The sequence below is a fragment of the Scyliorhinus torazame genome, chromosome 17, assembly GCF_047496885.1.
Source record: "Scyliorhinus torazame isolate Kashiwa2021f chromosome 17, sScyTor2.1, whole genome shotgun sequence".
Taxonomy (NCBI): domain Eukaryota; kingdom Metazoa; phylum Chordata; class Chondrichthyes; order Carcharhiniformes; family Scyliorhinidae; genus Scyliorhinus; species Scyliorhinus torazame.
Genome location: NC_092723.1, coordinates 157,897,086 through 157,913,179, shown reverse-complemented (window position 1 = coordinate 157,913,179; position 16,094 = coordinate 157,897,086). Strand labels below are relative to the sequence as shown.

The 16,094-nt window shown below is 48.7% G+C and overlaps 1 protein-coding gene across 15 annotated transcripts in view; it reads left to right on the top strand.

The window, feature by feature from the left end:
• The window catches only part of crebbpb (CREB binding protein b), a 279,436-nt gene that overhangs the window by 70,229 nt on the left and 193,113 nt on the right, over positions 1–16,094 (top strand). For all 15 annotated transcript variants that reach the window (XM_072481408.1, XM_072481399.1, XM_072481406.1 and 12 more), the window contains exon 5: positions 5,793–5,906. In XM_072481408.1, the coding sequence (XP_072337509.1) occupies positions 5,793–5,906 (114 nt within the window). The remainder of the gene's footprint in view (positions 1–5,792; positions 5,907–16,094) is intronic.

The following is a 16,094-nucleotide window of genomic DNA, read 5'->3' as shown; positions in this document are numbered from 1 at the left end:
CCGTAACTCTAAGGTGCACGAACACACATGCCCTTTTGACCGGCCCATTTAACCTTTGAACATTCCAGATGATCAGCCTAGTTGGGGGAGCCCATTGCCCCTCCGCCGATCAGCTGTCCCCTTTTTTAGGCCTGCCTCCAGCCCATGCTCCGCACCTCCACCGGTCCATTCCCAGGCAGCCCCCACCCCCAACCTCCTCTCTGCCCCTCAGCCCAAGTCCCTCCCTCGTTAGCAGAACATTCAGCGCCGCTCCCCGCCTATTAACAATACCCTGTAACCCAACCCCTTTACTAAACCAAACATATACACACCTCCCACTGCGCTTCCGAGAGCTAGCTCGCCCAGCTAGCTTGGTGTCCCCCATCCCCGGCACCAGGTAGTCTCCCACCTATTCCCCCCCCCCCCCCCCCCCCCCCCCCGGTCCCGTCCCCCGCTCATACAAACAAACTCCAACATCAAACAATCCCCACACGTTTGCCCAACAGAAAAACACCAAGATCAAAACAAGCACCCCTCCATCCCCCAACAGTGCACGTGAAAACCTCAACTCACTCATCTCTACCACTGGTTCCAAATCAATGCAAACGGCATCACAAACATCTTCCATGAAACGCAAAACGGGAAACTTTTTACAACAATAGGGAAAGGAAAAGAAAAAACAAAAACATGAACGCTGCAGCCAAGTTCAAAAGTTCTCAATCCATCACCAGCCCTTTCTTTTTCGCAAAGTCCAAAGCGTTCTCAGGCGACTCGAAGTAGAAGTGCTGATCCTCATGCGTGACCCAGAGACGGGCTGGGTATAACAGTCCAAACTTCACCTTTTTCTTTAAAAGGATCGACCTGATCTGTTTGAAACCTGCTCTCCTCCTGGCCACCTCTACACTCAGGTCCTGGTAAACCTGCAGGATGCTATTGTCCCATTTACAGCTCTGTGTCTGCTTGGCCCACTGTAGAATGCGCTCCTTATCCGAGAACCTGTGGGATTCCACCACCATTACCCTCGGGGGCGGTCTCCCATTCGCGGCTTCCTCGCAAGTGCTCTGTGAGCCCTATTCTCCTCCAAGGGCCGGGAGAATGTCCCCTCCCCCAGCAGCTTCACAAACATGCCTGCCACGTATGCCCCAGCGTCCGTTCCTTCGGACCCCTCCGGGAGCCCGACGATTCTTAGGTTCTGCCAGCGGAATCAATTCCGCTCCAGGAGCTTCTTCTGCTGGTCCCTCAGCATCCCCACCTCCAGCTCCACCGCAGTCTGATGTTCCTCCTGCTCAGCCAACGCCTTCTCCACCTTCTAGATTGCCCGATCCTGGGCGTCCAATCCATGCTCCAACCGCTCAATCGACTCTCTTATCGGGTCCAAGCAGTCCCGTTTTTGCGTAGCAAAGCCTTCCTCAATGACTTGCATCAGCTGCTCCATAGACTGCTGGGTCGACAAGCCAGAGGTCCGAACCTCCGCCATGCTGTCTTCTGTTGCAGCTACAGTCCAAGCCTTCTCTTATCTTTTTGTTTCTGCCCTTACGAACACTTCTAGTCCTTCTCTCCAGACACCAAAATGGGAATTCAGTAAACAATTGCCACTAACTTCCGTTTTACAATTCAAGTCCGGTAGAAAAACGGGGGAAAGGTCCAAAGGTCCGACCAGAGCGGGAGCCACCAAATGTGCGACTTGCTCCTTTATAGCCGCCACCGGAAGTCCCCTGTTTTCAGTATGTTAATGGACGTTTGAAACCTAATTTTAAATTTCTCTTAGCTATTTTAAAATAGCAAAATGGTGTTGAACACAAGACCAATCCATACCCTTCAAGGACACTTTGCAAAAGCCCAGGCAGTAGGCAAGATAAGTGCTGCTTTGAAGGATATATAGTACTTCAAATTTTATTTGAGCTCCAGTAGTTGGCTATGAGGGGGTATTCTCTCTTTCTAACTCTGCAGGTTGGTTTTGATTCATGGAACTCCTTCCTACAACACTGATTTGAGGTGACATATGCTGAACAGAAATTAAGTTCTGTTTGCGTGAATATGAAAATCAAACCTGAAACAGTTGATAACTGGTGTAGTTTCTAATGTAATGTGACTCATTCCCATTCCTCCCCTATGTTCACAGGTTCCAGAAACAGTACCAAAACAATTACAAATTGCATCCTATATGACTTGACAAAAATAAACTCTCCCACCACCCCCATCCTTTTTGACCTATCTCTTAGAATGTTCAATGAAAAGAGTGTTTTAAAAAGAGGATTGAAGCGTATTTGCGATAAAGTCCCCTGCAATTTGCGATCCGATGTAGTTCTCATGTTTGACAACTGCAGACTTCCAATGGGTGGTGATATGCTGAACAGTCACATGAAAGGTGGCTCTCGTCTAAACACTTTTAACTACGGACCATTTATCTGGAGACATGACTAAACCCTCAAACCCCACTCTCACCCAAAATAAACAGCCACCCGAGGAAATGCCCTCAAACCCACTTAGAAACAGAAAGGACAGCAAGAGCAGTAAGAGTCAGGAGCGAAAGGCACAGACAGCGGACACGAATAGCGAAGCAGAGCAGCACATGGTGGACCGGGAAGGATCACCAACGCAAACCCCAACCCACCCACTGATGGGTTGTGGATGGAACCCCAACACAGGAGCGTCTAAAACTCAGGGACTCTATTAAGGAGGACCTCATGAGACCGTGAAGGCAGTCATAGTAATTGCTTTGACCCCTTTCAAAGTGGCGCTGGAGAAGGGATTGGAGACCCAAGAGGCAACGGTGCGGGAATTGGAGAAAACAGCTACCAACCAGAGTGACCGGACCGTATCGCTCAGCAGAGATGGCAAGGTTGGTGGCAGCCCAAGGAGCGCTCAAGTCGAACATGGCGAACCAGGAAAATAGATCCTGCCGCCAGAGCCTAAGAATCGTCGGGCTACCTGAGGGCAGGAGCCCAACAGACTATGTAGTGCAGATGCTGGGGAAGTTGATGGGGGGAGAAAGCTTCCCCAAACCCCCAGAAATGAACAGAGCCCACAAGTCGCTCAGACAAAGGCCCAAAACAGGACCAAGAGTGATCATCGCAAAGCTCCACATGTTCCAGGACAAAGAGCGAATTTTGAACTGTGCAAGGAGCACACGGTCCTGCAAATGGAAAGGATATATGATCCGTATGTACCAGGAGGTTGGGTCCGACCTGGCCAAGCGCCGGGCTGAGTTCAGTGGAACCAAGTCAGCCCTGTACCCAGCAAACTGTGGGTGACCATATGGCAACAGGGAGTACTATTTCAACACGCCAGGAGAAGCAGATGAATTTGTTAATAATAATAATCTTTATTATTGCCACAAGTAGGCTTACATTAACACCGCAATGAAGTTATTGTGAAAATCCCCTAAGAAGAACGTGCTCAGAAGAAAGCAGTAACGGACACACCTGGAACACTAACCGTGTTCTTTGTCCTTTGTGCTCCCTGGGATGACCATCTGCACATTCTAAGAGGGGGTAAGGCAGAGGGACACCAAAGCAGGAAGGAGGGGGATGGGGACAAAATGGGCAAAAGATAAAAGAAAACATTCCCAACGGGGAGCCACCTGACAAGCGAGCATGCAAACACATGATTTAGGGGTGGGGGAGGCACGGCGCTACTCTCAAAAGGGAGGGAGTGCCTGGCATAAGAGGATAGAACAACAGATCGGGGAGAAGAAGGGCAAGGGAGGGGAGGGGTGGGGAGTAGAGCTCACAGGCGTGAGGAGGGTTGGTGAGAGTAGCGGGACTCCCAGGCGAGATTGGGGAATAGATAGGGAATGGCCCCCAAACAAAAGGAAACACGGACTGCAGGGGGGAGTAGAATACTTGTTACAAGTCGCACGTAGGGTTGGTCAGAACAAAGAAAACAATGATAGTGGCCCCCAAATAAAGGGAAACCCGGAGTGCCGGGGCATGTCCACATGGTGAGTATGGCTGACTCCACGAGTGGGAGGACGACAGAACCCCCCCCCCCCCCGCGCATCAGGACAGTCGCCTGGAACGTCAGGGGACTTAACAGCGGAGTGAAAAGATCCCGAGTCTTCGCCCACCTGAAAAGCCTGAGGGCCGACATAGTCTTCCTCCAAGAGATAAACCTGAGGGAGAAGGACTGACTGAGGGTAAGAAAGAGCTGGATAGGTGGATAGGACAGACCTACCGAGTGTGTTATGGGACAAGAGCTGGAGGGGGGGGCCATACTGTATAGCAAGAAGACAACATTCACAGCAACAAATACCGTAACGGGCCAGTGAGGGGTGCTGTTATGGTCAGCATTGTCCTGGAAGGGGCACCAGTGATGCTTATGAATATATACGTACCTAACTGGGACAATGCAGACTTTGTTAAAAAGACCATGGCAGAAATCCCTGACCTCGATACTCACCGACTTCAACTGCATACAGGACCCGTGGACGGACAAATCTAATCCGCGAATCGGGGAAGCAGTCAGCGATGGCGAGGGTACTGAAAGCCTTTATGGAGAAGATTGCGGGTGGGTCGAGATCAGAATGGCTTTGTGGGGGGGTGAGTCGTGGAAGATCAGACAGGTTTTGTCAAGGGCAGACAACAAACGGTGAACATCAGACACCTGTTGAACGTGATCATGACCCCACCTGGGGAGGAGTCACCAGAAGTGATCCATCTCCCTAGATGCAGAGAAGGCCTTCGACAGAGTTGAATGGAGGTATCTCAAGGTACGAGACGTTTTGGGTTTGGGCCAGGGTTCACCTCCTGGGTGGAACTATTGTACAGCGCTCCCATGGCGAGCATACGGACAAACGCCACCAGCTCTGAATACCTTCAGCTGCACAGAGACATGAGACAGGGATGCCCCTTTTCCCCGCTTCTATTTGCGCTGGCAATTGAGCCACTGGCCATCGCTCTCACATCAGCGAAGGGGTGGAGAGGCCTTGTATCCCCGTTTTTATTATGTATTATCCTGTATCTTTTCTTTAGACCGTTTGTTTCCCTTTCCTGTATATTTAAAATGTTTGCAGCAATGTTGTTACAAATTAATTGCAAACGAATAAAAACATATTTCTTTTTAAATGACAACTGCAGAAATGGCTCAAAAGGCAAAGCTTTTCTAAAATGGCATTCTATATAATTCTAACGAGTATTGATGCGAGAAACATCACTATAATTGTGTCAGTGGTAGCTGATTACCAATTCTTGGCCAACAGGTAAAAGTAAAACTTGGTTTTAAAAAATTAAACTTTCAGGATGCACATGTTTTGTTGTATTGTCTGAAAAATATTTTTTCTCTCCATTCATCTTCTATTCCTTCAGGCTCCTTGGAGCAAGTAACCTCCTGGTTGTAAGGAGGCAGGCGTAATCATTGTTACTGTTCAGCTGGCTGTATGCAAGAGTGGCTGGGTAACTCCTATCTCGTCGCCCCTCCGCTTTGTGCATGTCCTTATGGGGAGCATCTCACGTAGCTGCCATCTTCTCACAGCAATGTTGGAGCTGAGACCATGAGCTCAGCAGAGTGGTAAAATTAAATTGTACCCCATTGTGGTCCTGTGGGCCATCGTATCACTTTTAAGAGGAAAGCGTTTTGCTTTCCTCTTAAAACGTGCCCCGTACGTTTCCTCAATCGGGCTTGCATGCCATGGTCTGCTGATAGTGTTCACTGGTTCTGTCTTGTGCTGACTCATTCTCAGCCATAACAGCCTTTTCCTATTGTTTTATAAAATAAGAGCATTTTTAAAAGTAGTTGATTTGTAGTTAACCAGTTTGATCTAACCCTGTGTCCACTAGTTTAATTATAGAAATCTGTCTGTTTTTGTTACACAGTTGCTCACTGTGCGTCATCAAGACAGATCATCTCTCACTGGAAAAACTGCACTCGACATGACTGTCCCGTATGCCTACCCCTGAAAAATGCCAGTGACAAGAGGAATCAGCAGAGTAAGTGCCATTGATTTACAGATCCGTGTATGTTTAAAAATTATTAGAACATTTTAATGAACTTTACCACTCTTAATCACCTTAAAACATGTATAGAACTCATCAATAATTGCAATGTTGAAATATAGGTAGGATTATGTGAGTACCAGTATATGATGTACCTGTTCACTTCAAAATATGGCTTCAATAATGTCAATTCTGGTGAAAATGTTGGCCCGATTTGCAATAAAGTTTTGTTTATTCATAACAACCCTTTTTTTTAAATGCACTTATTTCATTACTCATCTCATCATTCAATGTCATGTCAACCTGTTTTATCTCCTTGGTAAATGCTGAAGCGAAATAATTATTTAATATTCCTGCCATCCCCAATTTCAGCCAATTGTTCCTGTCCATCCCTTGATGATCCTATTCACATCACACCTTTATCTTACAGCCACATCAATAAAAAATGCTGTTTTTATGGTCCTTTATAAATTAATTGCATTGTTCCCCTTTGTCTTTCTAATTGTTTTTTAACTTTTCTCCTAATCTCTTCGTATTATCTCTCAATACACTCTTCTGCTGTCTATATGCTTAATGCATGTATCTTATAACCTTAAATGTTCCTTATTCATCTGTAGAGTGTCACTTGTGTTTAGTTTGTTGTTTCCTTTTAGCAGAATATATTTTCCTGCATTCTGTCAAGCACTTATATTGCTCATTGTTGTTTGCCAATATTATTGCCCATTTTATTTCACAAAGTTTTATTCTCAGCCTCACAAAATCAACTTTTCTCCAGTCTATTAATTTTGTTTTTGTCATACTTATGTACATTCCAATCACCATCTTAAAGCATTTACATTATGGTTACTATTCCCTGGATGTTTCCCTCTTCTTTACTGTTCCTTCCCCATTATTAGATCCAACAGCGAATCGCCAATGTTCCCTGTCGCTCAGCCAACTTTATATCCATGCTGCTACTGTCCCTTTTATTCCATGAGCTATTTAACTTTGCTGTCAAGTCTGTTGTACGGTAGTGTTTCAAATGCCTTTGGAAAGCCCATGTATACTACATCAACTACATTGCCCTCATCGGCCTTCTCTATTACCTCATCAAAATTCAATCAAACTGGTTAAGGGAGATTTTCCCTTAACAAATCAGTGCTGACTTTCCTTAATGAATTTATATTTGTCCAAGTGAATGTTAATTTTGCCCAGGATTATCATTTCAAAAACTTTCCCACCACCAAGGTTAACCTGATTAACCTCTAGTTCTGGGCTTATCCTTAAACCCTCTGGCCCACCTCTAAGGAGGATTGAAATATTATGACCCATGGCTCCGCGGTTTTCACCATAACTTCCCTCAGTATCCTCAGATGCATCTCGTCTAACCCTGGTGGCTTATCAACTTTTAAGTACAACCAACCCTTCTAATACCACATCTTCATCAATCTTTTGCACGCCCTGTGTCTCAACTACTTCATTTACCACTTTTTATTATTTAAAAAAAAATTAATTTAGAGTACTCCGTTCTTTTTTTTCCAAGTAAGGTGCAATTTAGTGTGGCCAATTCACCTACTCTGCACATCTTTTTGGCTTGTGGGGGTGAGACCCACGCAGACATGGGGAGAATGTGCAAATTCCACATGGACAGTGACCCAGGGCCAGGATCGAACCCGGCTCCTCGGCGCAGTGAGCAGCAGTGTTAACCACTACGCCACCGTGCTACCCCCACTTTTTATTATTATACCTGCAGCTTATCTTTTATGTTGGCTGTTAGTCTCTCATTTTCCCTTCTCTTTTATTTTAAATTTCCCCTCTGAACTTCCTATATGCAACTTTGTTCTCACTTGTATGACAGATGTCAGATTGATAATATTCAGGCTTTTTCTGCTTCATCTTATTCTGTCTTTGTCATCCAAAGCTTTGGCGTTTTTTTGTCCTATTTTTCCCCCCTTTTATGAGAATGTACCTGGATTATACCAATACAAACACCTCTTTGAAGGCCATTTGTTGAATTACAGTTTTGCCTGCAAGTCTTTGATTCCAATTTACCAGATCCATCTTTACCCCATTAAAATTGGCACTCTAATTATTTTTGCGCTGGATTGCTCCTTGTCTGATGCAGAAAATTCTCTTGAACATACTTTATTTTATTAATAAATATTTTATTGAAAATTTTTGGTCAACCAACACAGTACATTGTGCATCCTTTACACAATATTATAACAGCACAAATAACAATGACCTATTTTATATAAGCAAAAAACAAAAAATGAATAAATATTAAATAACAAAAATGAAAACTAGCCCTAATTGGCAACTGCCTTGTCACAAGTTACACCCCCCCCCCCGCCCACCCACCCCCACCCCTCTCTCTCTCTCTCCCCCCCCCCCCCCCCCCCCAACCCCTCTCTCTCTCTCTCCCCCCCCCCCCCCCCCCCCCCCAAATCCTGGGCTGCTGCTGCTGCCTTCTTTTTCCCCTTCCATCTATCTATCCGCAAGGTATTCGACGAACGGTTGCCACCGCCTGGTGAACCCTTGAGCCGACCCCCTTAGGACGAACTTAATCCGCTCTAGCTTTATAAACCCCGCCATGTCATTTATCCAGGTCTCCACTCCCGGGGGCTTGGCTTCCTTCCACATTAGCAATATCCTGCGCCGGGCTACTAGGGACGCAAAGGCCAAAACATCGGCCTCTCTCGCTTCCTGCACTCCCGGCTCTTGTGCTACCCCAAATATAGCCAACCCCCAGCTTGGTTCGACCCGGACCCCCACTACTTTTGAAAGCACCTTTGTCACCCCCATCCAAAACCCCCGTAGTGCCGGGCATGACCAAAACATATGGGTATGATTCGTTGGGCTTCTCGAGCACCTCGCACACCTATCCTCCACCCCAAAAAATTTACTGAGCCGCACTCCAGTCATATGCGCCCTGTGTAATACCTTAAACTGAATCAGGCTTAGCCTGGCACACGAGGACGACGAGTTTACCCTACTTAGGGCATCCGCCCACAGCCCCTCCTCGATCTCCTCCCCCAGCTCTTCTTCCCATTTCCCTTTTAGTTCATCTACCATAGTCTCCCCTTCGTCCCTCATTTCCCTATATATATCTGACACCTTACCATCCCCCACCCATGTCTTTGAGATCACTCTGTCCTGCACCTCATGCGTCGGGAGCTGCGGAAAATCCCTCACCTGTTGCCTCGCAAAAGCCCTCAGTTGCATATACCTGAATGCATTCCCTTGGGGCAACCCATATTTCTCGGTCAGCGCTCCCAGACTCGCGAACTTCCCATCCACAAATAGATCTTTCAGTTGCGTTATTCCTGCTCTTTGCCACATTCCATATCCCCCATCCATTCCCCCCGGGGCAAACCTATGGTTGTTTCTTATCGGGGACCCCCCCCAAAGCTCCAGTCTTTCCCCTATGCCGTCTCCACTGTCCCCAAATCTTCAGTGTAGCTACCACCACCGGGCTTGTGGTGTAGTTCCTCGGTGAGAACGGCAATGGGGCTGTCACCATAGCCTGCAGGCTAGTCCCCCTACAGGACGCCCTCTCTAATCTCTTCCACGCCGCTCCCTCCTCCTCCTCCCATCCACTTACTCACCATTGAAATATTAGCGGCCCAATAGTACTCACTTAGGCTCGGTAGTGCCAGCCCCCCCCTATCCCTGCTACGCTGTAAGAATCCCTTCCTCACTCTCGGGGTCTTCCCGGCCCAAACAAAACCCATGATGCTCTTTTCAATCCTTTTTTTAAAAAAAAGCCTTCGTGATCACCACCGGGAGGCACTGAAACACAAAGAGGAATCTCGGGAGGACCACCATCTTAACCGCCTGCACCCTCCCTGCCATTGACAGGGCTACCATATCCCATCTCTTGAAATCTTCCTCCATCTGTTCCACCAACCGCGTTAAATTTAACCTGTGCAGTGTGCCCCAATTCTTAGCTATCTGGATCCCCAGGTAACGAAAGTCTCTTGTTACCTTCCTCAACGGTAGGTCCTCTATTTCTCTACTCTGCTCCCCAGGATGCACCACAAACAGCTCACTCTTCCCCATGTTCAATTTATACCCTGAAAAATCCCCAAACTCCCCAAGTATCCGCATTATTTCTGGCATCCCCTCCGCCGGATCCGCCACATATAGTAGCAAATCGTCCGCATACAAAGATACCCGGTGTTCTTCTCCTCCCCTAAGTACTCCCCTCCACTTCTTGGAACCCCTCAGCGCTATCGCCAGGGGCTCAATCGCCAGTGCAAACAGTAATGGGGACAGAGGACATCCCTGCCTTGTCCCTCTATGGAGCCGAAAATATGCCGATCCCCGTCCATTCGTGACCACACTCGCCACTGGGGCCCTATACAATAGCTGCACCCATCTAACATACCCCTCTCCAAAACCAAATCTCCTCAACACCTCCCACAAATAATCCCATTCCACTCTATCAAATGCTTTCTCGGCATCCATCGCCACTACTATCTCTGTTTCACCCTCTGGTGGGGCCATCATCATTACCCCTAACAGCCTCCGTATATTCGTGTTCAGCTGTCTCCCCTTCACAAACCCAGTTTGGTCCTCGTGAACCACCCCCGGGACACATTCCTCTATTCTCATTGCCATTACCTTGGCCAGGACCTTGGCATCCACATTTAGGAGGGAAATTGGTCTGTAGGACCCGCATTGTAGCGGATCCTTTTCCTTCTTTAAGAGAAGCGATATCGTTGCTTCAGACATAGTCGGGGGCAGTTGTCCCCTTTCCTTTGCCTCATTAAAGGTCCTCGTCAGTACCGGGGCGAGCAAGTCCAAATATTTTCTATAAAATTCGACTGGGAATCCGTCCGGTCCCGGGGCCTTTCCCGTCTGCATGCTCCTAATTCCTTTCACCACTTCTTCTACCTCGATCTGTGCTCCCAGTCCCACCCTTTCCTGCTCTTTCACCTTGGGAATTTCCAGCCGATCCAAAAAGTCCATCATTCTCTCCCTCCCATCCGGGGGTTGAGCTTCATATAATTTTTTATAAAATGTCTTGAACACTTCATTCACTCTCTCCGCTCCCTGCTCCATCTCTCCTTCCTCGTCCCTCACTCCCCCTATTTCCCTCGCTGCTCCCCTTTTCCTCAATTGGTGTGCCAGCAACCTGCTCGCCTTCTCCCCATATTCATACTGTACACCCTGTGCCTTCCTCCATTGTGCCTCTGCAGTGCCTGTAGTCAGCAAGTCAAATTCCACATGCAGCCTTTGCCTTTCCCTGTACAATCCCTCCTCCGGTGCTTCCGCATATTGTCTGTCCACCCTCAAAAGTTCTTGCAGCAACCGCTCCCGTTCCTTACTCTCCTGCTTCCCTTTATGTGCCCTTATTGATATCAGCTCCCCCCTAACCACCGCCTTCAACGCCTCCCAGACCACTCCCACCTGGACCTCCCCATTGTCATTGAGTTCCAAGTACTTTTCAATACATCCCCTCACCCTTAGACACACCCCCTCATCCGCCATTAGTCCCATGTCCATTCTCCAGGGTGGGCGCCCTCCTGTTTCCTCCCCTATCTCCAAGTCCACCCAGTGTGGGGCGTGATCCGAAATGGCTATAGCCGTATACTCCGTTCCCCTCACCTTCGGGATCAATGCCCTACCCAGCACGAAAAAGTCTATGCGCGAATAGACTTTATGGACATAGGAGAAAAACGAGAACTCCTTACTCCTAGGTCTACTGAATCTCCACGGGTCCACACCTCCCATCTGCTCCATAAAATCTTTAAGCACCTTGGCTGCTGCCGGCCTCCTTCCAGTCCTGGACTTCGACCTATCCAGCCCTGGTTCCAACACCGTGTTAAAGTCTCCCCCCATTATCAGCTTTCCCGTCTCCAGGTCCGGAATGCGTCCTAGCATCCGCCTCATAAAATTGGCATCATCCCAGTTCGGGGCATACACGTTTACCAAAACCACCGTCTCTCCCTGTAGTTTGCCACTCACCATCACGTATCTGCCCCCGTTATCCGCCACTATAGTCTTTGCCTCGAACATTACCCGCTTCCCCACTAATATAGCCACCCCCCTGTTTTTCGCATCTAGCCCCGAATGGAACACCTGCCCCACCCATCCTTTGCGCAGCCTAACCTGGTCTATCAGTTTCAGGTGCGTTTCCTGTAACATAACCACATCTGCTTTAAGTTTCTTAAGGTGTGCGAGTACCCGTGCCCTCTATCGGCCCGTTGAGCCCTCTCACGTTCCACGTGATCAGCCGAGTTGGGGGGCTTCCCACCCCCCCCTTGCCGATTAGCCATCATCTTTTTCCAGCTTCTCACCCAGTTCCCACGCAGCTGTATCTCCCCCAGGCGGTGCCCCCCCGCCCATCCTCTCCCGTACCCGCTCCCCCCTTTCCCCAGCAGCAGCAACCCAGTAATTCCCCATGTTGCTCCCAGAAGTCAGCAAACTCTGGCTGACCTCGGCTTCCCCCCGTGACCACGGCTCGCACCGTGCGACGCCCCCTCCTTCCTGCTTCTCTATTCCTGCCATAATTATCATAGCGCGGGAGCCAAGCCCGCGCTTCTCCCTTGGCCCCGCCCCCCATGGCCAACGCCCCATCTCCTCTCCCTCCCCACCTCCCCCCCCCCCCCATCACCCCCTGTGGGAGAGAGAAAAGTTACCACACCGCAGGATTAGAACATAAAACCCCTCTTCGCCCCCCCCATTCGCCCCACCACTTTGTCCAAACGTTCTTTTTAATAATCCACTCATTCCAGTTTTTCTTCTACAATAAAAGTCCACGCTTCATCCGCCGTCTCAAAGTAGTGGTGCCTCCCTTGATATGTGACCCACAGTCTTGCCGGTTGCAGCATTCCAAATTTTATCTTCCTTTTATGAAGCACCGCCTTGGCCCGATTAAAGCTCGCCCTCCTTCTCGCCACCTCCGCACTCCAGTCTTGATAAACGCGGATCACCGCGTTCTCCCATTTACTGCTCCGAGTTTTCTTCGCCCATCTAAGGACCATTTCTCTATCCTTAAAACGGAGGAATCTAACCACTATGGCTCTGGGAGTTTCTCCTGCTCTCGGTCCTCGCGCCATAACTCGGTATGCTCCCTCCACCTCCAACGGACCCGCCGGGGCCTCCGCTCCCATTAATGAGTGCAGCATCGTGCTCACATATGCCCCGACGTCCGCACCCTCCACACCTTCAGGAAGACCAAGAATCCTCAGGTTGTTCCTCTTTGCGTTGTTTTCCAGTGCCTCCAACCTCTCCACACATCGTTTCTGATGTGCCTCCTGTATCTCCGTCTTCACCACCAGGCCCTGTATATCGTCCTCATTCTCGGCTGCCTTCGCCTTCACGACCCGAAGCTCCCGCTCCTGGGTCTTTTGTTCCTCCTTTAGCCCTTCAATCGCCTGTAGTATCGGGGCCAACAGCTCTTTCTTCATTTCCTTTTTTATCTCTTCCACGCAGCATTTCAAGAACTCTTGTTGTTCAGGGCCCCATGTGAAACTGCCACCTTCCGACGCCATCTTGGTTTTTGCTTGCCTTCCTTGCCGCTGTTCCAAAGGATCCGCTGCAATCCGGCCACTTTCCTCTCCTTTTTCCATCCGTGTCCAGGGGGAATTCCCTTCTGGTTTACCGCACGGTGTTTTTAGCCGTTAAAATTGCCGTTGGGGCTCCTATCAAGAGCCCAAAAGTCCGTTTCACCGGGAGCTGCCGAAACGTGCGACTCAGCTGGTCATCGCCGCACCCGGAAGTCCCTCTTGAACATACTTTAAACACTCTTTCTATCCCTCTGCACTTGACAATATCCCAGGCCATAATAAAATAATTGAAGTCTCCCATTATAATTTGTGTTTGCACCTCCCCTATATTTGTTCCCCTATATCTTTCCCATTGGAGGAGGCAGTGGGGTAGGGTAATATTCTGTGGGACCCAGGTTCAAATCCCACTAGGGCAGATGGTAAAATTTGAATTTTAAGAAAATAATCTGAAATTAAAAGTCTAATGATGACCATGATCCCATGGCCAATTGTCACAAAAACCCACCTGGTTCCTTTGGGGAAGGAAAAATCCGCCACTCTTAACCCAGCCTTTCCTAAATGTGAGTTCAGACCCACAGCAATGTAGTTGACGATTGATTGACTTGATTTATTGTCGCGTGTACCGAGGTACATTGAAAAGTATTGTTCTGCATACAGTCCAGACAAATCGTACCATACATGAAAAAACATAGGACATACATAAAAACGCAATGTAAATACATAAGCACAGACATCAGGGGAGCATATGGAGTGCAGTACTACTCAGTAGTGAAGATGCGTGAGGAGATCAGTTCAGTCCATAAGAGAGTCATTCAGGAGTCTGGTAACAGCGGGGAAGAAGCTGTTTTTGAACCTAAGAGAAAATGCTGGAAAATGTCAGCAAGTCTGGCAGCATCTGTGGGGAGACAAAAGAGCTAACGTTTCGGGTCCGATGACTCTTTGTCAAAGCTGAACCTGTTAGTGTGTGTTCTCAGACTTTTGTATCTCCTGCCCGATGGAAGAAGTTGGAAGAGAGAATCATCCGAGTGGGAGGGGACTTTGATTATGCAGGATCTGAGAGCACGACCTGGGAATCCGTCAGGACTGGTTGCTTTCCGAGGGTTCACTTTCAAGAAGGCATATCTGACTTTGAAAGCTGTGACGGTAGGTATGGGTGTGTCCGAGGCTCCCGGGGCAGATGACAAACGGTTTGATGGTTTCCTGCTCGAACTGAGCATAGAATGCATTGAGTTCATCAGGAAGGAGTGGGCTGTTACCGGAGATTCTACTCTGCTTTGCTTTGTTGTTTAAGCCTTGCCACAACCGACGAGAGTCCGTGTCGTTAGTCTGTGACTCTAGCTTAGTCTGGTATTGTCTCTTGGCGTCCTGATGGCTTTGCGGAGGCCGTACCTGGATTTCTTGTATAGGTCAGGGTCACCTGTCTTGAACGCCTCAGACCTGGCCTTCAGTAGGGAGTGAATCTCCCGATTAAACCATGGTTTCTGGTTGGGGAACGTACGTATTACCACCTTTGTCACGCAATCTACCACACACTTGCTGATGAAGTCTGTGATGGTGGCATACTCATTTAGGTTGGCCGCTGAGTTCTTGAATATGGACCAGTCCACGAATCCAAGCAATCGAGTAGGAGGTCTTCTGTTGCCTCGGACCAGCATTGCACAACCTTCTTAATCGGATTCTCCTGCTTAAGTTTCTGTTTGTATGCCGGGAGAAGGAGCACCGTCGAATGGTCCGATTTTCCAAAGTGCAGTCGGGGGATGGATCGATGTTTGTGTAACAGTGGTCAAGGATGTTGGCGCCCCTGGTGGGACAGGAGATGTGTTGGTGGAATTTTGGCAGTATACTCTTGAGGTGGGCTTGGTTGAAGACCTCGGCCATGATGAACAAGGCCTCTGGGTATTTTGTTTCACTGTTATTTGTAGAGGTGTACAATTCATCAAGCACCTTCTTCACTTCCTCCTGGGTTGGGGTATAGACCGGCGAGATAATGTTAGAAGTCAACACCTATGGAAGGTAGTATGTGTGGTCCAGCCGGTGTATTGAGAAGCCATCAAGTTGTATGACACAGTCCAGTGAGGAAAGGGGATGAGCGCCATGTCTCCATGAAACAGAGCACACAGCAGTCTCTTACTTTCCTCTGAGAGGTAAGTCTAGCATTAAGCTCGTCCAGCTTGTTTTCGATCCATTGGATGTTTGCCAGGAGTATGCTGGGGAGAGGAGACTTGAAACCACATTGTTTTAGTCTCACTTGTAGACCGTCGCGTTCCCTCACTTCCTCGCTCGATGGCTGCTTCTGGATGGTTCCGGGATCTGATGGGAGAAGTCTGACCTTGTGGAAGGTAAGTGTTATGGTTTCAGGGTCACGCCTAGCAGGTTCCTGGGTACTGTTGCGATTTCGGACTCACCAGGGGCATGTTCATGATCCGATCGAGCTCCAGGGTTCCGCAAGGATGGGCCTACCTTTCACTGCGTTCGGGTCCTTGCGTGTGCCATTTTGGGGGTCTTTAGTCCAGGTTTGGGTTGCAGGTAGGATCTTCCTGGGTCAGGTTCGGCCAGGTCCCGTGTTCAGTTCCAGCATTGGTTGCCAGGTCGGGCCTCCAAGTGGATTCTCCTCCTTTCCTTCATCTGCCAGTAACTCGGGGGGCTGGGCGGACCTCTCCCGGTCGGGCCACTCTGCGTCTGGTCG